This window comes from Phyllobates terribilis, unplaced genomic scaffold, assembly GCF_046119375.1.
Source record: "Phyllobates terribilis strain yellow unplaced genomic scaffold, ASM4611937v1 Scaffold_35__1_contigs__length_13245226, whole genome shotgun sequence".
Taxonomy (NCBI): Eukaryota; Metazoa; Chordata; class Amphibia; order Anura; family Dendrobatidae; genus Phyllobates; species Phyllobates terribilis.
The window spans coordinates 4,884,648-4,909,550 of NW_027362795.1; the positions used below are offsets into that span (position 1 = coordinate 4,884,648).

Here is a 24,903-nt window from a genome sequence, read left to right on the forward strand (position 1 = left end):
TGCTTCAGCCATTTGGAAAGCACCGCACCCTACTAAAGCTGGAAGCATATTGCCGGAAGCTGCCAGATACAGCCTTGTTCTCCTCTGGTTCAGTCCTCTGTGCTCAGCTCCCGGCTTGTGTATTTGTTTCCTGTTGTGACCCCGGCTCATTTACTGACTGATCCCACCACAATAAAGCTATCATACAGAATGAACCTGTAAAAAAAAGACAGAATAAAAGATATGTTACATCCCAAACAACAACATATGTAAGAGGGGAGAGCTCCAACACTAAATCGGAGTTGCACTCATTTATGGTGGACCATTGGAGCTACTATAAGTCCTGAGCAGAAGAGTAGAGAAAGTATTAGCGCCCCCATTTCAGGAGAGATTGAGCAGTAATCTGAATTCCTTAGGACTGAAAACATAATGTAATTTATGACGTGGAGTGAATCCATGAAACCAGGGCTGGAGCCACCACATCTCCTGCAGGCGTGAATAAATGTATATTACAGCCATCAGCCACGCACGGCTTAGAGATATATCATGGCACAGGTGTAATGTTTTCTGTATAGTTTATCACAATCCTGTTTGAAGTTAGTTAGTTTTAAAAGATATTGAAAAGTCAGCATAAAGGGAAACTCTGTTGTTATTGTACAGAAATTCCCACTTGGCCTCACTGCACATTTAATGTTGTCGATCATAAAAGTTAAGTTTGGCCAGAAAGACTGGACCTGGTCTTGTAGGGACCATATGAGCACATTCAGCAGCACAGAAGGGAGAGAAGGTAGATTCATCCAATAAGATATCAGGGTTCTAGGAAGCCAACACCATCATTACCCTCCGCTTTCTCTTCAACTGATTTTCTCACTTGTCAGCACATTCTAAGTACGCTGTCATTTGGCTTTGTAGTTTACAGATCTGGGCAGGTAAGGGTCAGTGTCTTCTAATCCCAGGGGGTAGGTGGATCCTCAAGTTTGTAAGTCCTACAGAAAAGGTCTTTCACAATTACAAAAAGTAATGTGAACATTTTTGGATGGAGGAAAATGTTGTGGTCTAGAGGTAAAATAGTGATCACACAATTGTGACACAACAGCACTACACCACTGATAAAGCAGCCACAGCCGGTACTTGAGAAGAATCTGTGGCTTCTTTGCATTTAGTGGTTACTACTCACCTGGGTAGTCATATGTAGGAATCTCCTCCTTACACCGATCATCATCCCTCACATATGCCTCTGTAGTATTAATATGGGTCAGATCTTCACCCTGAAACAAATATTGTAAAAGTCACAGACAGATGGAGAAGTCACATCTATGATCAGCTCTAATCCTGCCATCTCCACCGTTCTCATTACACAAGTATAAAACATATAATACTGGTGGATAAAACAAGACTGAATACAAGACCTTCACAGCCGTCTACACATCACAGGGGAGAGCTCATGACACCTTATCTCCATCTACCTGATGATCCTGAGGAACATTGGGATCTTCTTGTTTACAGTCCTGTGGAAGAAGAGGACGGTGACATCTCTCTGGTGTTGACATCTTACTGGATAGATCTGGAGGAAACACATACAGGGACTGAATTCATTCTTTACATACAGATAATTATAGGCCGTGTGTATTTAGTCCTGTCTATTACCTGGTGATGTGAGGGGCTGGGGAACCTCCATCATGACGAACTTGTACAGATCTTTGTGTCCTTCTAAATACTCCCACTCCTCCATGGAGAAATAGACAGCGACATCCTGACACCTGATAGGAACCTGACACATACAATGATACCGTCATCCCCCCGATCCCTTCATAGCGTTACTGTATAATGTCCCAGCATTCCCAGCAGTGTCACCTCTCCAGTCAGCAGCTCAATCATCTTGTAGGTGAGTTCTAGGATCTTCTGGTCATTGATGTCCTCATGTATCAGGGGGTGAGGTGGAGGCTCTGTGATTGGGCTCAGGGGTCTTCCCCATCCCTCAGACACAGGGTCCTGACAGCGCTCACTAGAGGTCTTCTTCACTACTGTGTAATCCTGGTTATGGAGAGACACATTAATAAATCTCACTCCAGATATTTCCTGAGTCCTCACCTCTCCAGTTCTGTCCATCTGTTATTCCCATATATAAGAATGATGTAATGTGACGTCATCAGAATCTCTCACCTCTCCAGTAAGCCGGAAGAGGATCTCTGGGGTGAGGTGTAATATCCTCTCCACCATCTTCCTTCTGTCTCTATCCATTCTTCTATAGGAAAATTATATAGATAAATTATTAGTATCTCATATTGTGTGAATTTGAGTGAATTGAAGATGAGTTGGTGTAAAATATATAAAATTCTGTGTAATAAAAATTAACAGCATTGTGATGCCGGTATGAAGCAATAATGTGGTAGAGCACTTCATACATCTTCAGGTCAGACAGAGATACCTATGTGCTATCAGTTGGGATTACGGAAGTTATAAAATAATTCAGGTAATTTAACAATATAAAGAAACAGCAGTCTTTGTACAGCCAATAAAATATGTTAATGGTTTATTTGTTTATATCTCACCACTCCAAGATAAGTTCTTCTAACTCCACCACCTTCTCTACACTGTGTGCACAATTATTAGATAATTTGTATTTTTGATGATTACTTTTATTATTTCACATCTCCAGTGCTGTCGGTCAATCCAAAGGGTAATAAACCTGAAACCTGAATATTTAACAAAGTAAACGTGAGGTGTTGTCTTAGCAGAATATCTCTGTCCAGAATTATTATGCAACTATATGAAAAATGAAAATTTTCCATCTTAATTATTTATTTTCATCTGTTATAGAATACATTTCTGACATTTAATAAATATATATCAGTGACCAATATAGCCACCATTCTTCTCAACACCAGTGATAAGCCATCCATCCATGGAGTCCATTCATTTCTTACTCTGTTGACGTTCATCTTTGTGGGCAGCACCAACCATAGTCCCAGACACTGATCAGAGAGGGGACTGTTCTCCTTCACCATAAATCTCGAGTTTAAGAAAAGCTCGAAAGTTCTCAGTAAGGTCTAGGTCCAGTGAGGAAAAAGTCATGTCATTAGTCTTTCATCTTTAAAATATTTCCGGGCACTGAGCAATGAAGACTTCAATGCTGTGATTGAGCATTGTCCCGCAGAACAATCCTGTTTTTTTAAAGATGTAGATTTTTTCTGTACCTCTGCTTAACCCCTTTACAACCCAAGGTGGTTTGCACATTAATGACCAGGCCAATTTTTACAATTCTGACCACTGTCACTTTATGAGGTAATTACTCTGGAACGCTTCAACAGATCCCACTGATTCTGAGACTGTTTTTTCGTGACATATTGAACTTCAGGATTGTGGTAAAATTTCTTCGATATCACTTGCGTTTATTTGTGAAAAAAATGGAAATTTGGCGAAAATTTTGCAATTTTCAAAATTTGAATTTTTATGCCCTTAAATCAGAGAGATATGTCACACAAAATAGTTAATAAATAACATTTCCCACATGTCTACTTTACATCAGCACAATTTTGGAACCAAAATTTTTTTTGTTATGGAGCTATAAGGGTTAAAAGTTGACCAGCGATTTCTCATTTTTCCAACAAAATGTACAAAACCATTTTTCTAGGGACCACATCACATTTGAAGTCACTTTGAGAGGTCTTTATGACAGAAAATACCCAAAAGTGACACCATTCTAAAACTGCACCCCTCAAGGTACTCAAAACCACATTCAACAACTTTATTAGCCCTTCAGGTGCTTCACAGGAATTTTTTGAATGTGGAAGAAAAAAATGAACATTTAACTTTTTTTTACAAAAAAGTTACTTTAGACCAAATTTTTTTTATTTTCGCAGGGGTAACAGGAAAAAATGGACCCCAAAATTTGTTGTGCAATTTCCCCTGGGCACGCACTTACCCCATATGTGGGGAAAAACCACTGTTTGGGCGCACGGCAGGGCTCGGAAGGGAAGGACCGCCATTTGAATTTTCGATTGTAAAATTTGCTTGAATAATTAGCGGACGCCATGTTGCGTTTGGAGAGCCCCTGATGTGCCTAAACAGTGGAAACCCCCCATAAGTGACCCCATTTTGGAAACTATACCCCCCCCTGGGAACTTATCTAGATGGGTGGTGAGCATTTTGAACCCCCAGGTGCTTCACAAATTAATCCGTAAAAATAAAAAAGTGTTTTTTTTCCCACTTTTTCATTCTTACGAATCAATTTGTGAAGCACCTGGGGGTTCCAAGTGCTCACTATGCATCTAGATAGGTGCCTTGCGGGGTCTAGTTTCCAAAATGGGGTCATTTGTGGGGAGCTCCAATGTTTAGGCACACAGGGGCTCTCCAAACGTGACATGGTGTCCGCTAACAAATTGGAACCATGTCGTATTTGTAGAGCCCCTGTGTGTCTAAACAGGCAAGGCAGGCAATCTCCGCAACGTTTTTTTGGCCGCGAAGCATATGGGGCGGAGACTCGAGCATGTCACTGAAATACCCACGATACTCAATGCATACCAGAGCACCCAATGCAAACTCAAGTAGCGAGCACTTGCACTCAACACTAGTCGCCATATCGCCATCTTTTTTTCTTACTTTTGAAAGAGCACAACCCTAAACCTAGCACAACCCTAACCCGAGAGTTTATTTTTTACGCCGTTCCTCTTGTGGTATAAGTGATTAGATGACTTTATTCTTCGGGTGGTGCGAATACAGTTATACCAGAATCATATGGGGTTTTTATGATTGACAGCTGTCACACACTAAAAGACGCATTTTTTGTAAAATCTAGTTTTTGCATCGCCATATTTTGAGAGCTATAATTTTTCCATATTTTGGCCGACAGAGTCATGTGATGGCTTGTTTTTTGTGGGATGACTTGACGTTTTTATTGGTGCCATTTTCAGGCACGTGACATTTTTTGATCGCTTTCTATTCCGATTTTTGGGAGGCAGAATAAACAAAAACCAACAATTCATGAATTGTTTTTTTGTTTTTTTTAAATTCTGTTCCGCGTGTGGTAAAATTGATAAGGTAGCTTTATTCTTCGGGTCAGTACGTTTACAGCGGTACCACATTTATATCGTTTTTCTATGTTTTGGCGCTTTTACACAATAAAAGCTATTTTATAGAAAAAAATATTATTTTGCATTGCTTTATTCTGAGAGCTATAACTTTTAGATTTTTTGGATGATGGAGCCGTATGGCAGCTTGTTTTTTGCGGGACAAGATGACGTTTTCAGCGGTACCATTTTTATTTATATTCGTCTTTTTGATCGCATGTTATTCCATTTTTTGTTTGGTGGTATGATGATAAAGCATTGTTTTTTGCTTTGTTTTTTATTTATTTATTTTACCGTGTTCAATGAAGGGGTTAACTAGTGGGACAGTTTTATAGGTCACGTCGTTTCGGACGCGGCGATACCAAATATGTGTACTTTTATTGTTTGTTTGCTTTTTTTTCATAATAATATTTATTGATGGGTACATTATATTTTTATTTTTGGTGGATTATTTTTTTTTTTAAATATTTTTAAAAAAATTTTTTCCACTTTCTGAGAGTTTTTACACTTTTTTACTTTGTCCCACTATGGGACTTTCACTTATTTTATTCTGATCGCCTCCTCAGCATAGGGATGGAGCACCATCCCTGTGCCATGCAGGCAGTCAGCGCTGCACAGTGAGAACATTGTGTGGTCGTGCACTGCGCAAGACCAAACAATGTTCCTGCTGCCTGGTGACCCGGATGTTATGATGACATCGGGTCGTCATGGCAACACCCGGGAAGCTCCATCAGACAGCGCTGGAGGCCGGAAGAGGAGTTGAGTATACCGATCACCTCCCCTTGCCACCGCAATGTTGCGATCGACTTCGATCGCAGCATTGCGGGGGTTAATGTGCTGGGAGCGGTGCGGGACCGCTCCCTGCACATAACCATAACAATTCATAGGACACGATAGTGCATATGCCCCAAATGGGGTTTATCGTAAATAATATTCATCAATGATATATATATCCATGGAAGGACTAATTGAATCCCATCGTTAAATTTTAATAAGAAGACCAAAGAAAACAACGAAAGAGGGACTACCAAAGATTTATCTTTAGAAATTCATATAAAGTTTATTATTAAAAAATTAATTATTATAAATATAAGGCACAAAAAAGGGGGAAAAAAGGGGGAAAAAGTGAACTTGAGAACAGTGGTAGCATAAAAAAGCTTCTCACAAACACAGTCACTACCCCAAAGGACCCCACATATACCAACTATTACAATCATATGACTCAGGCTTAAAAAGAATACACCAAACTGTTGTTGTCATAGCAACAGTGGTTAATAATCAAAGTCAATAAATATATATATGCATGGTAGTTAAGTAAATCACCTCTATAATATATAAAGAGTAAAATGAGAGGGAATTACTCATCAACTCCCTTCAATGAGCAATCCCTGTAGTAAATGCTAGTGAGTACAGATAAGTATTGATTGCTAATACATACCAGGGATTTCAAGTCACGGAGTTCTATCCAGGAAGCTTGAGACAGGGGGACCCGTGGGGAGAGCACACAAGTGCAGTGAGATGCCCCGACGTGCGTTTCACACTCCCTTCTTCAGGGGGCATGAAGATAAATGGAGCGACAGGTTTATATAGGCGCCAGCCGGCGCTCCATGCCGGAAATAGTGCTGCCATCACCTTGGAGACAGGCAACGCTGTACGGCACTCGCGTGGAGCCGGATGTGACGCATGCGTCACCACGGAGACCAAGACGCCGGCCAGCCTCCGCGTCACATGACCCCCGGCAAGCAATGCATTGCCAAGCGTCATTATAGATACAGAGAGCCGGCGGGCACCCAAGGCACCGCGACGCGCATGCGTACTTGGCTACAATGTTACCTTCTATATTGTGCATATAAACTTCAAGGCATGACTGTGAGAGGTGAATAAAAACACCCATAGTGAACGTGGACATGGAAAAAGAAAAGAGAGGAAAAGAAAAAAAGGGGGGGGGGAAGGAAGGAGGGGTGGAAAGGAAGGAGAGAAAGGAAAACGAGGAGAAGGGAAGAAAAGTGTGAGGCGGACATCATAAGTTATGTTAATGAGGGAAACAATGTCATAGGGATCCTGGCATAGAACAATTGATCATATTCAAAGGGTAAAAAATAAATAAACAATGGTGTAAAACGGGAAACATCCAAGAGGAGGTCCCAAGATTATTAATTAATACCCGCACAGCTTATTTGACCCCAAACTATTGTTAATTAGTCACATATCATTATACCCCCAACATAGCATATCATGCAGGGCAATCCTCCATACAATCGGGTATAAAATTCAATGAAAAAGCAAGAGATGTCCATATCCGATTATTCCTTTTCAAAATTCGCAGTGGTATTTGGTCTTTGGTCATCCAAGAAGAAATCCTCTCACATATCCATAAGAAAGTGTCCACAGTGACAAAGGGGAGAAGAATACCCCAAAAGCACAACATGAATCTATAAAAATTTAATAAAAAACAAAAGTAAATCACATGATAAAAACATACACAAAACATCTAAAACTAAAGTGTAATCCACTGAATCCCATAATTATATTCCTGGGTAACCATGAGCGAATGCCTTATAGACGCACTCGCGCATAGACACCCGGTTATCCGATGACCGGTCAGAGAAAGGGGGAATAACTGATGCTTTCATTCAATCCGTTTGGATATAAGGTATTCAGAGTCCAGATCCATCTGGACACCATCTGGGCCAATCTAAGACCCAGTTTTCCACCCCGTATACCTGGTATAATGCAGTCTATACCTCTTACCTTAAATAGGGAGGCATCACAATTGTGGTAGGTCTTAAAATGGCGTGGAATTGTCTTCACGGTGGATGTGTCCATGTGGTCGACTGCGGCAAAAATGGCCAACACATGTTCCCGGACCCTTACCTTAAATTGGCGGGTGGTCATGCCCACATAGATAAAACCACATGGGCATGTCGCAAAATAGATCACATATTTGGTAGTACACGTGATGAATTTATTAATCCTATATACCTTAGATCCATCTACTTTAGAAAATGTATCACTCCGTTCCACGTTAGGGCATGCTACACATCGACGACACGGTACACACCCACTCCTCCTGGGTTGTCCATCCAAAAAAGTGGTAATACCTGCCGCATTCTCATAGTGTGAATGTACCAAATGATCTCGAAGGTTCCTCGAAAGTCTAATAGAAATAGACGGTCTATCCGAGATAAAGCGTGATATTATTGAGTCAGCTTTAAGGATGTGCCAAGAACGGGCCAAAATATTCCTCAAACGAGGAAATTGGCAATTAAAGTTGGTAACAAAACGTACTTGTTCCTTCTTATTTCTATTAGCCTGGCTCCCATAGACCAAATCATGTCTTGAGGAGGACTTTGCCCTTCTATATGCCTGCTTAATCATTCGCCGGCTATATCGTCTCGCATAGAATCTCTCCTTTAATTCCACAGCCTGTCTCTCAAATTCCGTGTCCGTGGAGCAGATCCTCCGAATATGGAGGAACTGCCCCACAGGTACCGCCTGGATCATGTGCCGAGGATGAGAAGATTTAGCATGCAAAAGCATGTTTGTTGACGTTGGTTTACGGAACACAGAGGTTTGTAGGCAATTAGATGTATCCCTTCTCAGGGAGACATCCAAAAACTCCACTCGATAGGGATCAAATTGATATGTTAAGTGGATATTATAGTTATTACAATTTAATTCATTCATAAAATTTTCAAGAGAAGTGGGTGAGCCCTGCCAGATTATAAGGACGTCATCGATGTAGTGCGTCCAAAAAAGGACACAATCTGACAGGCAGAGGTCCCTTTCCCACAGCCCCAGGAACAGATTAGCATAAGCGGACACAAAGGCCGCGCCCATGGCTGTCCCTTGGAGCTGCAGAAAATAGGACCCCTTGAAAATGAAAAAAATATGGTTCAAGGTGAACTCCAACAGCTCAAGAATCAGGCTCCTCAGAGGTATAGGTAATGATGACGTATCAAGAAAGAATTTGACTGCGGAGAGACCATCAGAGTGCCTTATATTTGTGTATAGTGACTCAACATCTGCAGTCACCAGAATGGCATCCTCCTCAACATAGAGACCACCTACCTTCCTCAAAAGGTCCCCAGTATCCTTGAGGAAGGAGGGCAGACATTCAACCAGAGGTTGCAGATGTGAGTCAATCCACTTGTTGACATGTTCAATCCACTTGTGACAATCAGCTGACAACCGGCGGCGATCGCGCCCGCACAGCCTGTGTGCGCGCAGGATCGCGATGACGTACTAATACTGGTCGGGCTCTTAAAGCCCAGGGCACAGACGCGTATTAATATGTCATGGGCTGTAAAGGGGTTAAAGAAAGTGTCTTCTAAAAACTGGCAGAAGGTTTGGGAGTTGATTTTCCATCTATCTTCAATTTGAAAAGGTCCAACTAGCTCATGTGTAATAATACCAGCCTATAGCAGTCCCCACCTCCACCTCGCTAACGTCGGAGTCGAAATCGAGGTCTGTGCCCATTACTGATCCAGCCACGGGCCCATCCATCTGGTCCGTCAAGAATCACTCTCATCAGTCCATAAAACCTTTGAAAAATCTGTCTTTAAATATTTCTTGGACAAGTCTTTTGTTGTATCTTGTTCAGTGGTGGTCGGTATTCAGCCTCAGCCTTGTCTCTGAGCACGGAACACTTTGTACTTCTGGCCTCCAGGAAGGCTGTAGTTCTGGAATAGGACAGCACAAGAGGATAATATCTTCCTGGATGCTTCACATTTGAGTCTTCTGAAATCTTTTGCAGTTAATGCTATTCTTTTTTTTCTTTTGTGATCATATACACTTTTGAAGGTTCTGTGATCACACCCAATATCTGAACAATTTAAGGAGTGCTGCATCCCTCTGTAAGACTTAACCATTTTTGAGTTTTTATAGTCAGTAAAAACTGTTTTTGGCCCATTTTGCCAGAGAAAAACAAGCTGCCTAATAATTGTACCCCCCTGATAAAGGGTTTCAATATCCATAGGCCACACACCCCTCATTACAAAATACACATCAGCTGATCTACTTCATCCACTAAACATTTAAGTTTATACAGCTTGTATTTGGAAAATCTACATAAAAATGATGATATGGTCAGAATATTCACTAGCCTAATAATTGCGCACACAGTGTATGCTTCAAAGTGATCAAGAAACCTATTTTTTATTCTCACCTGCTACAAGCTATGGGTGCAATGTTCAGGAATCATCCTTCAATCCATAGACCGTGGATTCCACATCTCACCCCTGACAAAGCCAAAAAGTGAAAATAGTTGGGTAATAATCTGAAGCTTGTCTCCATTGTGATTATGATATGTTATAAGCAAGTTTAAATCTCTCAGTTCTTTCAATGTGTATTAGGGGTGCACTGTTTTTTTTATGGTAATACAAAAAGAAACACTGGCATGGTTGCACCTAGCAGGGTGCAGTGTATGCTCAGGTGTTACAAAAAATAAATGATTACAACCATATCCTGTAGAATACAGCAAAAGAGGAGAAGAACCCTATTAGTGGTGTGGGGCACTAAAACTATGGGGGTAACAAAGATGAGGAACATTACTGTATATGTGTCACCCTGGCCTGGATGCCACAAAATGTATTAAAGCTGTGTCTGAGAGCAAGGGGGAGGTTCTCTAGTCAGGCGAACATTAGTATGCAATGCCTCCTGTCTCAGGCCAGTAGGGGGAGCTGGCTGCCCCTATAAAAGCTGGTACTGGGGGCAGGGTTAGAGAGAACTGGATGGCCTGTCTCAGCACTGAGACGTGTCCCAGAGTGGAGCAGGGACAGAAAGTTGATTGCACCTAAGAGGAAGTGTGGCAGGAGGAGAGCCACAAGCCAGAGACAAGAGGCGAAGAGAGCCTGTCTTGGCAGAAACGGACTTAGTTTACCAGACTTTGGTGTCTGAGGCTGGAAGGATTCCACATCCCCCAGCAGAGAACCAGTCCGCAAGGGACTGTATATTCCTTGGCCTAAGAAGCCTGGAGGCCCTGCCACAACCGAAGGGACCAGTAAAGCCGTACAAGGCTGGGAGCAGAAAGGAACCCACGTCGCAGGCCATACAGGCGAGAATACACGGAAAGCTCAGAAACGTGGGCTGTTACTCTATAAGGAGGAGATAGCCAGAAGGAGCGCAGAAAGCACGGTAGGCCTACACCCTCACCCTGACCAGGGCCAATTTCCCCGTTGCTCTCAGACATCCAGGTCCCCTCCTAGCCGGGACTGTTTGTGGGTCAGTTTACCTGTTCTAGTAAAGACCCTGGACTGCAACCTGTTGTCTGTGTGCTCCTTGCTCCTCCAGCGCTACCAGCACTGGGACTCTCACTACCATCACTCCCACCATCCACTATACTGCCCTGGGGCCGCACTCTTCCCGTGGGGAGTCACACTACCCTAGCTGCACACCTCATCAGCCCCAGCGGTCTGCATGCAGCGGCGGTTCCTAATAACCGCAATCCACGGGTGGCGTAGTCAGACATAAACATCAGCACATAACGGACTATCACTGGCCTGACCACCCTGAGCCACGGAACCGGGTTGCCACTACTACTCCCACCGTTTCCCTATTGCCCGGATCCGAGTGCCCCACGGCCCAGGGGGCGAGTCATATATGGTAATGAGGGGGGGGGGCTAATACTTTATAGGACACTATAGATGGTTATAGCACTATGTGGAAGTGGGGAAAAATAGGCAGGACACCTAAGGAGAGTAATGGAAAAAAAAAAATAAATATATATATATATATATTTATTGTGAGGGGTCAGCTCTACGGTAGGCGCTGGTTCACACAGGGATGCAGTCCGTAGGTTCAAACAAACTGGTGGTTTATTAAATGTCCATAAACCAGGCAGGAGACAAAAATATCACAGCCTCTTTCAGGTTCCGAAAAGGTATAACAGAACAAAACATCAAATAGCAGTTCCATATAGAGCACGGCCTCAGCCGTTTAAATGCAGATGCTTTTCTCTGCCTCCAGCAGACTCTGAGCAGCACATGCAAGGTCTGCTCACCTTGCACAGCAAACAGCACACTGAGAGAGGCGCAGCTGTCTTAAATCAGGCCTTCCAAGACCTGGACTGGAGGTAAGTGAGCAGCTGATCCCCCCCCAGCTCTTTCAGCTGCTCATAAAACCCAGCCCTTTAATCCGGGCCCATTAACTCCCTCTCAGCACTATGTGTGCTGGAGCCTGCTTCTCCGGGTCCTACATCACCGAAGCTTGGTACCTCGGGGACACATACCTCCCCTCATCCACAACGTGTCCAGCTGCAACCTTACCTACCCCCCCACTTCCTCTGCCCATATATATATATATACATACACACACACACACACACACACACACACACACACACACACACACACACACACACACACACACACACACACATATATATATATGCAGTACAGACCAAAAGTTTGGACACACCTTCTCATTTAAAGATTTTTCTGTATTTTCATGACTATGAAAATTGTACATTCACACTGAAGGCATCAAAACTATGAATTAACACATGTGGAATTATATACTTAACAAAAAAGTGTGAAACAACTGAAAATATGTCTTATATTCTAGGTTCTTCAAAGTAGCCGCCTTTTGCTTTGATGACTGCTTTGCACACTCTTGGCATTCTCTTGATGAGCTTCAAGAGGTAGTCACCGGAAATGGTCTTCCAACAATCTTGAAGGAGTTCCCAGAGATGCTTAGCACTTGTTGGCCCTTTTGCTTTCACTCTGCGGTCCAGCTCACCCCAAACCATCTCGATTGGGTTTAGGTCTGGTGACTGTGGAGGCCAGGTCATCTGGCGTAGCACCCCATCACTCTCCTTCTTGGTCAAATAGCCCTTACACAGCCTGGAGGTGTGTTTGGGGTCATTGTCCTGTTGAAAAATAAATGATGGTCCAACTAAACGCAAACCGGATGGAATAGCATGCTGCAGCAAGATGCTGTGGTAGACATGCTGGTTCAGTATGCCTTCAATTTTGAATAAATCCCCAACAGTGTCACCAGCAAAGCACCCCCACACTATCACACCTCCTCATTCATGCTTCACGGTGGGAACCAGGCATGTAGAGTCCATCCGTTCACATTTTCTGCTTCGCACAAAGACACGGTGATGAGTCCAAATTTGAGATCTTTGGTTCCAACCACCGTGTCTTTGTGCGACGCAGAAGAGGTGAACAGATGGACTGTACATGCCTGGTTCCCACAGTGGAGCATGGAGGAAGAAGTGTGATGGTGTGGGGGTGCTTTGCTGGTGACACTGTTGGGGATTTATTCAAAATTGAAGGCATACTGAACCAGCATGGCTACCACAGCATCTTGCAGCGGCACGCTATTCCATCCGGTTTGCGTTTAGCTGGACCATCATTTATTTTTCAACAGGACAATGACCTCAAACACACCTCCAGGCTGTGTAAGGGCTATTTGACCAAGCAGGAGAGTGATGGGGTGCTACGCCAGATGACCTGGCCTCCACATTCACCAGACCTGAACCCAATCGAGATGGTTTGGGGTGAGCTGGACCGCAGAGTGAAGGCAAAAGGGCCAACAAGTGCTAAGCATCTCTGGGAACTCCTTCAAGATTGTTGGAAGACCATTTCCGGTGACTACCTCTTGAAGCTCATCAAGAGAATGCCAAGAGTGTGCAAAGCAGTCATCAAAGCAAAAGGTGGCTACTTTGAAGAACCTAGATTATAAGACATATTTTCAGTTGTTTCACACTTTTTTGTTAAGTATATAATTCCACATGTGTTAATTCATAGTTTTGATGCCTTCAGTGTGAATGTACAATTTTCATAGTCATGAAAATACAGAAAAATCTTTAAATGAGAAGGTGTGTCCAAACTTTTGGTCTGTACCGTATAAGACAAAATATAAAAAAACACAAACAATAAATGTTTATATGATTACGCTTCCCCCCCCCCAAAGTAAATAGCAAAATGTAATACATAATAATAATAAGAATCTTTACTTTTATATAGCGCTAACATATTCCGCAGCTCTTTACATACATAATTATTGCTGTCCCCATCAGGGCTCACAATCTCAATTCCCTATCAGTTTGTCTTTGGAGTGTGGGAGGAAACTGTAGAACCCGGAGGAAACCCATGCAAACACGGAGAGAACATACAAACTCCTTGCAAATGTTGTACTTGGTGGGATTTGAACCCAGGACCCCAGCGCTGCAAGGCTGCAGTGCTAACCACTGAGTCACCGTGCTGCCCAGTACATTAAAAAAATATTCGGTATTGCCATGTACATAACTTCCTGAATTAATAACATTTTGAAATATTTTTTTGCATATGGTACAAATCGAAAAACTAGGAATTATGTTTTTGGCCACCACAATTCCACATAAAAATGTAATAAAAAGCTATTAAAATGTCATATTTCCTCCAAAATTGTATCAACAAAAAGAAGAAAACAAGAAATAATCATTGATTCCGGTCCATCGATGGAAGAATGAAAATAGTTACGGGTCTCAGAAAATGGCGACACGGAAAAATTGTTAGATACTAAATTTTCAGCCCTGGTGACATCACACCTGTAGCGCATTAGACCGCTGACTGGCTGCAGTTATCACACACGCTAAAGACATGACATCACAACTGCAGCCTATAAAGAAGACCCGAGCAGCAGCAGAGAGCCGGCACTGGAGCAGGGGAAGGTGAGTAATGCGGATTATAGTATTTGTTACACAGGCTCGTAGATTGTGTACAGAACACTGATAGGGGAAACCTCTTCTATACTTTCTGCTGTTGGTTCAGGGCACATTGTGATGTTCAATGTTGTAATGAGCCTTAGCCTGAGGACAGACAGGAATAATGATGAGATGGCCTGAGAGCAGAGAGGAACGCTGAGGAGAAGGTCTGAGGGAAGAGAGGAATGCTGAGGAGATGGTCTGAGGGAAGAGAGGAGCGCTGAGGAGACAGCCGGAAAGTGGAGAAGAGTGTTGAGGGGATGGCCTGAGGTTAGATATGAGCACCCATAGGCGGATTATAATGAGGGCAATCCGGGCGACTGCCCGGGGCCCCGAGCCTCCAGAGGGCCCGTGGCTCCGGGCGGGGTGTCTATGTCCGGATTGCCCTCATTATATGTGCGGGCCGCCGCCGCGGCACATACCGGCATCAGTGGCGGGAGGGGGGGCCCGGACCGCTCCCCCAGCAGCGGCGCACGGCCGCTATTTCTTGATCGGCCGGGCCAGCACTGCAGCAGTTAACTTCCCTGTGCTGGCCCGGCCACGTCACTGCTAGTAGACACGGCCCTGTGCGCGGCCGTGTCTCCTAGCTGTGACGTCATGCAGTGCGCCCCGGCCTGCACTGCTACTTACCACCGGAGAGCCTGAGGACTGGAGCCGAGCCGGGAGATGGTGAGTCTGTGTGTGTGTGTGTGTGTGTATATATGTATGTATATATGTATGTATGTATGTATGTATGTATGTATGTATGTATGTATGTGTGTGTGTGTGTGTGTGTGTGTGTGTGTGTGTGTGTGTGTATATATGTATGTATGTATGTGTATTTATGTATGTATGTGTGTGTGTGTGTGTGTGTGTGTGTGTGTGTGTGTGTGTGTGTGTATATATATATATATGTATGTATGTGTGTGTATATGTATGTATGTATGTATGTGTGTGTGTGTGTGTGTGTGTGTGTGTGTGTGTGTGTGTGTGTATGTATATATATATATATATGTGTGTGTGTGTGTATGTATATATATGTGTGTATGTATGTATGTGTATATGTATGTGTATATGTATGTGTATGTATGTGTATATATGTATGTATGTTACATAGTTACATAGTTAGTAAAGCCGAATAAAGACTTGCGTCCATCAAGTTCGACCTGTTAGTTCTGTAATTGCTAAAGTTGATCCAGAGGAGGGCAAAAACCCCAAATGATTTAGCCAATCTTCACCTGAGGAAAAATTCCCTCCCGACTCTGAAACCAGCAGTCAGAATAAATCCCTGTATCAACCTACTATTTTATTCTATTTTTAAGTATATGCAGAAATCTGCCTGGTATCTAGAAAAGCATCCAGTCCCCGCTTGAACTGGTTTAGTGAATCCGACATTACCGTCTCCTCACTCAGTGAATTCCATATTCTCACTGCTCTTACCGTAAAGAACCCCTTCCTATGCTGGTGCTGAAACCTTTTCTCTTCCAGTCTTAGTGAATGCCCTCTTGTTACCGTAATATCCCTCCTTTTGAACAAATCCCGGGCAAGGTCTCTATACTGTCCCCTAACATATTTGTATACATTTATTATGTCCCCCCTCAACCTTCTCTTTTCCAGGCTGAATAGTCCTAGTTTTGCCAACCTCTCTGGGTATTGCAGTCCCTCCATTCCCCTTATTAATTTTGTTGCCCTCCTTTGTACCTTTTCAAGCTCATTTATATCCTTTCTATATATTGGGGCCCATAACTGAGCACAGTATTCCAAGTGTGGTCTGACCAGTGCTTTGTACAGTGGAAGAACAATGTTCTCATCCTTTGCAGCTATACCTCTTCTGATACATCCCATTACCCTGTTTGCCCTTACAGCAGCGGCCTGACTTTGGGCACTCCAATTTAGTTTGCTATCAATCAAGATGCCCAAGTCCTTCTCCATCTCTGAATTCCCCAATGGTTTCCCATTCAGTGAGTACTGGTGACTTCCATTTTTCCTTCCCATATGTATGACCTTACATTTCTCCTCGTTAAACCTCATTTGCCATTTAATGCTCCACCTACCCAGCTTATCCAAATCCCTCTGTAGGTCTTCACTATCCTCTTTTGTATTAATTGTTTTACATAACTTTGTGTCATCTGCAAATATTGATATTTTACTATTTATCCCGTTGACTATGTCGTTAATAAAGATATTAAATAACATTGGGCCTAGTACAGACCCCTGTGGTACCCCACTAGTGACGCTTACCCAATCTGAGTATATTCCATTTATAACCACCCTCTGCCTTCTATCCTTTAGCCAGTTAGCTACCCACTTGCAGACATTTTCCCCCAGCCCCATCATTCTCATTTTGTATACCAACCCATTATGTGGCACGCTATCGAACGCTTTTGAGAAGTCGAGATACACGACATCCACTGGTTCCCCCTGATCTACTCGAGAGCTAACCTCCTCGTAGAAGTCAATCAGGTTTGTTTGGCAGGAGCGATTCCTCATGAATCCATGTTGGTTCGGGGTTAATAGATTATTAGCATCAAGATGCTCCATGATTGCCTCATTAATAAAGCCTTCAAAAATTTTGCCCACAACGGACGTCAGACTCACCGGCCGATAGTTTCCGGTGTTACTTTTTGCTCCCTTTTTGAATATTGCCACTACATTCGCCTGTCGCCAATCAAGTGGTACAGACCCAGTCTCAACAGAGTCCTTAAATATAAGATATAACGGTCTGTCTATCACATTACTTAGTTCCCTTAGTACCCGTGGGTGTATGCCATCAGGTCCTGGTGATTTGTTTATTTTAATGTTACTGAGGCGTTTCTGTACCCCAGCTTGGGTTAGATTTGTCATACTTAGTGGAGGATTAAGCTTGTCACTTCTCATTTCGCCTGTTAGTTCTTTTTCCTTTGTGAAAGTTGACGAAAAAAATTTATTTAATAGATTAGCTTTATCCTCATCTTTCTCTATGATTTTGCCTTCATCACTTTTTATCGGTCCAATATTATTCGATTTAATCCTTTTACTATTTATATACGTAAAGAACAGTTTGGGATTTGATCTACTTTCCCTAGCAATACGTCTCTCTGTTTCCTCCTTCGCTATTTTTATTTGTTTTTTACAGGTTCTCGTTTTTTCCTTGTAACACATTAGTGCCTCATTACTGTTTTCCTGTTTTAATCTCTTGAATGCCTCTTTTTTGCCATTTAACGCCCCTTTTACGTTCTTCTTCAACCATATTGGTTTCCTCTTATTTCTGGCCCTTTTATTCCCATACGGTATATAACTCTCGCACTGAGTATTCAGAATTCTTTTGAAGGTTTCCCATTTACTATTCGTATTTCCTTGATTAAGAACTTTGTCCCAGTCTATAAGTGTGTGTGTGTGTATGTATATATATGTGTGTGTGTGTGTATGTGTATGTATATATATGTGTGTGTGTATGTATGTATGTGTATATGTATGTGTGTGTATGTATGTGTATATGTATGTATGTGTGTGTGTGTATATGTATGTATGTATGTGTATATGTATGTGTGTATATGTATGTATGTATGTGTGTGTGTATATGTATGTGTGTATATGTATGTATGTATGTGTGTGTGTATATGTATGTGTGTGTGTGTGTATATGTATGTGTGTGTGTATGTGTATATATGTGTGTGTGTGTATGTGCAGGCAGATATCATTGTGTGATGTTTGCTTATATGTATTTTTGTGTTTCAAATGTGTTTATGCGTGTATGTATATCTGTATATGTTTGTGTGTGTGTGCGACTGCGTGCGGCCTCCTGCTGAGTATAGATGGCGCCGTGTGGCCTCCTGCTGTTTCTGGGGGGGGGTACCGTGCGGCCTCCCACTGTGTATAGATGGCACCGTGCGGCCTCCCACTGTGTATAGATGATGCCGTGCGGCCCCCTGCTGTGTATAGATGGCGCCGTGCGGCCCCCTGCTGTGTATAGATGGCGCCGTGCGGCCCCCTGCTGTGTATAGATGGCACCGTGCGGCCTCCCGCTGTGTATAGATGACGCCGTGCGGCCTCCTGCTGTGTATAGATGGCGCCGTGCGGCCCCCTGCTGTGTATAGATGGCGCCGTACGGCCTCCTGCTGTGTATAAATGGCGCCGTGCGGCCTCCTGCTGTGTATAAATGGCGCCGTGCGGACTCCTGCTGTGTATAGATGGTGCCGTGCGCCTCCTGCTGTGTATAGATGGCGCCGTGCGGCCTCCTGCTGTGTATAGATGGCTACGTGCGGCCTCCTGCTGTGTATAGATGGCTACGTGCGGCCTCCTGCTGAGTATAGATGGCGCCGTGCGGTCTCCTGCTGTCTCTGGGGGGGGCGCCGTGCGGTCTCCTGCTGTCTCTGCGGGGGGGGGCCGTGCGGCCTCCTGTTGAGTATAGATGGCGCCGTGCGGTCTCCTGCTGTCTCTGGGGGGGGCGCCGTGCGGTCTCCTGCTGTCTCTGGGGGGGGGGGGGCCGTGCGGCCTCCCGCTGTGTATAGATGGCTACGTGTTCTCAATATTGAGTCACACAATTAATGTAAGGCTATGTGCCCACGATACAGAAATGTTCCGGATTTTTTTTTTAGCGTTTCTGCATCTCCCTGGCAGAAAAAACGCATGCGGATTTTAGATGCGGATTGTACATGCGGATTGTACATTCGTTTTTTCTGCTAGGGACATGCGGATGTGAAGCGTTCTTCACAAGCATTTCTGCATGCGGGTTGACAAGCGATTTTAGCATAACTTAGAAAGTGCTTGACAACTTGGTCACACTATATAAATCCATGCAACCGGCAACCAGCATGGATTTATATAGTGTGACCGTAAAAGAATGGTAAAAAATAAAAAATATATACTTACCTTCTGATGGCCTGCCGACGTCAGCGGTCGCATGACCCATCACATGACCAAATGACGTCACGGCAGGTCCTTTTCAGACCATCGCGAGCTGCCGGGGAGCCAGGACGCATCGGATAAAGACACCGGGGGCCATCAGAAGGTAAGTATAATATTTATTTTTTATTTTATTCTTTTTTTTACAGGTTCTATGGTACCCGGGTCCGGAGGAGAGTCTCCTGTCCTCCACACCCGGGTACCATCCGCACATTGAAACGCTTGGATTCGGCATCTACAGATGCAGGGATGCAGATTCCATGCGTTCTAATGCAAGTCAATGGCGGCGAAAACGCCGCGCTTCCGCAAAATAATTGGTAATGCTGCGGATTTTTCCGCAATGATAATCCGCAGCGGAAATTTCCGCAGCATGTGCACAGCACATGGGGATTATCATTGGGGAACATGGCAGGCCTTTTACCAAGCGTTTTTTAAGCATTTCCGTAGCGCAATTGCCGCTGCGGAAACGCTTAAGAAACGCATAGTGGGCACACAGCCTAAAAAAAAAATATAATTAATATTGTGGCAAATTAATTTCACGTGAACTATCACAGGGGATCATGTGACATGTCACGTGATAAATCAGGTGTGTGTTGAGGGGGGGTGTCTGGGGGGGGGGGCCGCGCCTTCTAAACTGCCCGGGGCCCTTGCTACTCTTAATCCACCCCTGTGAGCACCAGTGAGGTATCCAGAGAGCAGAGAAGAAAGGAGATGGCCCGAATACAGAGAGGAGCAAAGAGGAGACGGCCTGAGAGCAGAGCACTGAGTAGAGGTTCTGAAAGCAGAGAGGAGCGCTGAAGAGATGACCTGAGGGTAGAAAGGAGCGCTGAGGAGAGAGACTGAGCGTAAAGAGGAGCTCTGAGGAGACAGCCTGAGGGTAGAAAGGAGCGCTGAGGAGATGACCTGAGGGTAAAGAGGAGCGCTGAGGAGACAGCCTGAGGATAGAGAGAAGCACTCAGGAGACAGCCTGAAGGAAGAGATGAGTGGTAAGGAGACAGCCTGAGGTTAGAGATGAGTGCAAAGGAGGCCGCTTGAGAGCAGAGAGGAACACTGAGGAGACAGCCTATGTGTAGAGAGAAGCACTGAGGAGACTGCCTGGGAGCATAGAAAAGCGATGAGGAGACAGACTGAGGGCAGAGAGGAGTCCCGAGGAGATGGCCTGAGAGTAAAGAGGAGCGCTGAGGAGATGGCCTGAGTAAAGAGGAGCGCTGAGGAGATGGCCTGAGAGTAAAGGAGATCGCTGAGGAGATGTCCTGAGTAAAGAGGAACGCTAAGGAGATGGCCTGATAGTAAAGAGGAGCGCTAAGGAGATGGCCTGATAGTAAAGAGGAGCGCTGAGGAGATGGCCTGAGAGTAAAGAGGAGTGCTAAGGAGATGGCCTGAGAGTAAAGAGGAGCGCTGAGGAGATGGCCTGAGAGTAAAGAGGAGTGCTAAGGAGATGGCCTGAGAGTAAAGAGGAGCACCGAGGAGACGGCCTGAGAGTAAAGAGGAGTGCTGAGGAGATGGCCTGAGAGTAAAGAGGAGCACTGAGGAGATGGCCTGAGAGTAAAGGAAAGCACTGAGGAGATGGCCTGAGAGTAAAGAGGAGCACTGAGGAGATGGCCTGAGAGTAAAGAGGAGTGCTAAGGAGATGGCCTGAGAGTAAAGAGGAGCGCTGAGGAGATGGCCTGAGAGTAAAGAGGAGTGCTAAGGAGATGGCCTGAGAGTAAAGAGGAGCACCGAGGAGACGGCCTGAGAGTAAAGAGGAGTGCTGAGGAGATGGCCTGAGAGTAAAGAGGAGCACTGAGGAGATGGCCTGAGAGTAAAGGAAAGCACTGAGGAGATGGCCTGAGAGTAAAGAGGAGCACTGAGGAGATGGCCTGAGAGTAAAGGAAAGCGCTGAGGAGATGGCCTGAGAGTAAAGAGGAGCGCTGAGGAGATGGCCTGAGAGTAAAGAGGAGCGCTGAGGAGATGGCCTGAGAGTAAAGAGGAGCGCTGAGGAGATGGCCTGAGAGTAAAGAGGAGTGCTGAGGAGATGGCCTGAGAGCAAAGAGGAGCGCTGAGGAGATCGCCTGAGAGTAAAGAGGAGCGCTGAGGAGATGGCCTGAGAGTAAAGAGGAGCGCTGAGGAGATGGCCTGAGAGTAAAGAGGAGCGCTGAGGAGATGGCCTGAGAGTAAAGAGGAGCGCTGAGGAGATGGCCTGAGAGCAAAGAGGAGCGCTGAGGAGATCACCTGAGAGTAAAGAGGAGCGCTGAGGAGATGGCCTGAGAGTAAAGAGGAGCGCTGAGGAGATGGCCTGAGAGTAAAGAGGAGCGCTGAGGAGATGGCCTGAGTAAAGAGGAGCGCTGAGGAGATGGCCTGAGAGTAAAGAGGAGCGCTGAGGAGATGGCCTGAGAGTAAAGAGGAGTGCTGAGGAGATGGCCTGAGAATAAAGAGGAGCGCTGAGGAGATGGCCTGAGTAAAGAGGAGCGCTGAGGAGATGGCCTGAGAGTAAAGAGGAGCACTGAGGAGATGGCCTGAGCGTAAAGAGGAGCGCTGAGGAGATGGCCTCAGCAAAGAGGAGCGCTGAGGAGATGGCCTGAGAGTAAAGGAGAGCGCTGAGGAGATGGCCTGAGTAAAGAGGAACGCTAAGGAGATGACCTGATAGTAAAGAGGAGCGCCGAGGAGATGGCCTGAGCGTAAAGAGGAGCGCCGAGGAGATGGCCTGAGTAAAGAGGAGCGCTGAGGAGATGGCCTGAGTAAAGAGGAGCGCTAAGGAGATGGCCTGATAGTAAAGAGGAGCGCCGAGGAGATGGCCTGAGAGTAAAGATGAGCGCCGAGGAGATGGCCTGAGAGTAAAGAGGAGCGCTGAGGAGATGGCCTGAGAGTAAAGAGGAGCGCTGAGGAGATGGCCTGAGAGTAAAGAGGAGCGCTGAGGAGATGGCCTGAGAGTAAAGAGGAGTGCTGAGGAGATGGCCTGAGTAAAGAGGAGCGCTGAGGAGATGGCCTGAGAGTAAAGAGGAGAGCCGAGGAGATGGCCTGAGCGTAAAGAGGAGCGCTGAGGAGATGGCCTCAGCAAAGAGGAGCGCTGAGGAGATGGCCTGAGAGTAAAGGAGAGCGCTGAGGAGATGGCCTGAGTAAAGAGGAACGCTAAGGAGATGACCTGATGGTAAAGAGGAGCGCCGAGGAGATGGCCTGAGCGTAAAGAGGAGCGCCGAGGAGATGGCCTGAGTAAAGAGGAGCGCTGAGGAGATGGCCTGAGTAAAGAGGAGCGCTAAGGAGATGGCCTGAGAGTAAAGAGGAGCGCCGAGGAGATGGCCTGAGAGTAAAGATGAGCGCTGAGGAGATGGCCTGAGAGTAAAGAGGAGCGCTTAGGAGATGGCCTGAGAGTAAAGAGGAGCGCTGAGGAGATGGCCTGAGAGTAAAGAGGAGCGCTGAGGAGATGGCCTGAGAGTAAAGAGGAGCGCTGAGGAGATGGCCTGAGAGTAAAGAGGAGCGCTGAGGAGATGGCCTGAGAGTAAAGAGGAGCGCTGAGGAGATGGCCTGAGTAAAGAGGAGCGCTGAGGAGATGGCCTGAGAGTAAAGAGGAGCGCCGAGGAGATGGCCTGAGAGTAAAGAGGAGCGCTGAGGAGATGGCCTGAGAGTAAAGAGGAGCGCTGAGGAGATCGCCTGAGAGTAAAGAGGAGCGCTGAGGAGATGGCCTGAGAGTAAAGAGGAGCGCTGAGGAGATGGCCTGAGAGTAAAGAGGAGCGCTGAGGAGATGGCCTGAGAGTAAAGAGGAGCGCTGAGGAGATGGCCTGAGAGTAAAGAGGAGCACTGAGGAGATGGCCTGAGAGTAAAGAGGAGCGCTGAGGAGATGGCCTGAGAGTAAAGAGGAGCGCTGAGGTGATGGCCTGAGAGTAAAGAGGAGCGCTGAGGAGATGGCCTGAGAGTAAAGAGGAGCACTGAGGAGATGGCCTGAGTAAAGAGGAGCGCTGAGGAGATGGCCTGAGAGTAAAGAGGAGCGCCGAGGAGATGGCCTGAGAGTAAAGAGGAGCGCCGAGGAGATGGCCTGAGAGTAAAGAGGAGCGCTGAGGAGATGGCCTGAGAGTAAAGAGGAGCGCTGAGGAGATGGCCTGAGAGTAAAGAGGAGCGCTGAGGAGATGGCCTGAGAGTAAAGAGGAGCGCTGAGGAGATGGCCTGAGTAAAGAGGAGCGCTGAGGAGATGGCCTGAGAGTAAAGAGGAGAGCCGAGGAGATGGCCTGAGAGTAAAGAGGAGCGCCGAGGAGATGGCCTGAGAGTAAAGAGGAGCGCCGAGGAGATGGCCTGAGAGTAAAGAGGAGCGCCGAGGAGATGGCCTGAGCGTAAAGAGGAGCGCTGAGGAGATGGCCCGAGAATAAAGAAGAGCGCTGAGGAGACTAACAAGAAATGCAGAGGAGATGGTCTGAGGATAGAAAGGAACACTGAGGATACGGCCTAAGTGTAAAGGGGTTGTCCATTTACTTTATGTGTTCAGGGTAGTATTAAATGGCAATGGGTGGTGTTAAGGGTTAGAGGAATGGTTATGGACGTGGCCTAAGATGTCATCATGATGTACAATCTATCCCTCTTTATATTCTCTGACAGTTGGGAGGTCACACAAATGTAAAAATCTAATTATTTTTGTAGCTGCAAAATGCAATTGCAATGTGTGAATAAAGTCTATAGAGAGTGTGAGCCCCAATGGGGATGGTGATATTAATGTGTGTACAGCGCTGCGGAGTATGGAGGCGATATAAAGAATAATGGGGAATCTCCACATACCTCCAAGTGCAGAGCCGCCATCACATATATGGCTGTTCTGTGCGCACAGGACCTGTGATGAGGTCACAGGAGGGGAGGAGTCAGGGGTCACATGATCAGTGGCCTCAGTGGATGCAGGACTCTGCTGTACCCTGCAGGATGGAGCCTGTATAAGTGTTTAGTGTGTGGTGAGCGTCTCTATTAGGTTATAGGCCAGACACTATGTACCACACTTTTAAGTGCAGATGGATAAGGCCGATATAGGGTGCCAGTCACACAGATAATACTACGCAGCCGCCCTTCCATGAACCATCGGTGTGAGTGGTTGTTTCATCTATTTTGCACCTGTGCTGCCTCCGCCTTTATCATGGGGACTGTTGTGTCCTGCAGTGTATTTGATATTGTGTCTGTCACGATTCCTCCGCTCAGTGTGTCTTAGACGCAGTGACAGACAGCTCAGTCATCTAATCTAGTGCAGGGACGTGCTGAGCTGTCGGTACTTTGATTGACAGCTCAGCACGTCCAATCTGAGACTGGGAGGTGCTGAGTTTCCTTCAGGTGTTCCCTGTTCCTAGTGATTAC

At 45.5% G+C, this 24,903-nt stretch overlaps 1 protein-coding gene and 1 pseudogene across 1 annotated transcript; both read right to left on the bottom strand.

Annotated features, from left to right (window-relative positions):
• On the bottom strand, positions 1–24,402 carry LOC141182681 (uncharacterized). The gene is made up of 7 exons (XM_073660833.1): positions 24,343–24,402; positions 2,143–2,224; positions 1,834–2,013; positions 1,627–1,750; positions 1,446–1,543; positions 1,157–1,247; positions 1–195 (listed from the first exon to the last, which is right to left on the bottom strand). The coding sequence occupies exons 2-7, from the start codon at positions 2,218–2,220 to the stop codon at positions 104–106; spliced, it is 663 nt and encodes a 220-aa protein (XP_073516934.1). The 5' UTR covers positions 2,221–2,224; positions 24,343–24,402; the 3' UTR covers positions 1–103.
• Positions 1–24,903, bottom strand: part of LOC141182609 (uncharacterized) — a 272,324-nt pseudogene that overhangs the window by 4,532 nt on the left and 242,889 nt on the right.

What these genes read in the sequence shown, in the direction of transcription:
- LOC141182681 (XM_073660833.1), bottom strand. Translation starts at nt 2,220, where the DNA reads ATGGATAGAGACAGAAGGAAGATGGTGGAGAGGATATTACACCTCACC. An exon ending in TTGAGCTGCTGACTGGAGAG is followed by an intron (nt 1,751 to 1,833) that starts GTGACACTGCTG and finishes TGTATGTGTCAG; the next exon opens with GTTCCTATCAGGTGTCAGGA. An exon ending in TCCTACATATGACTACCCAG is followed by an intron (nt 196 to 1,156) that starts GTGAGTAGTAAC and finishes TTTTTTTTACAG; the next exon opens with GTTCATTCTGTATGATAGCT.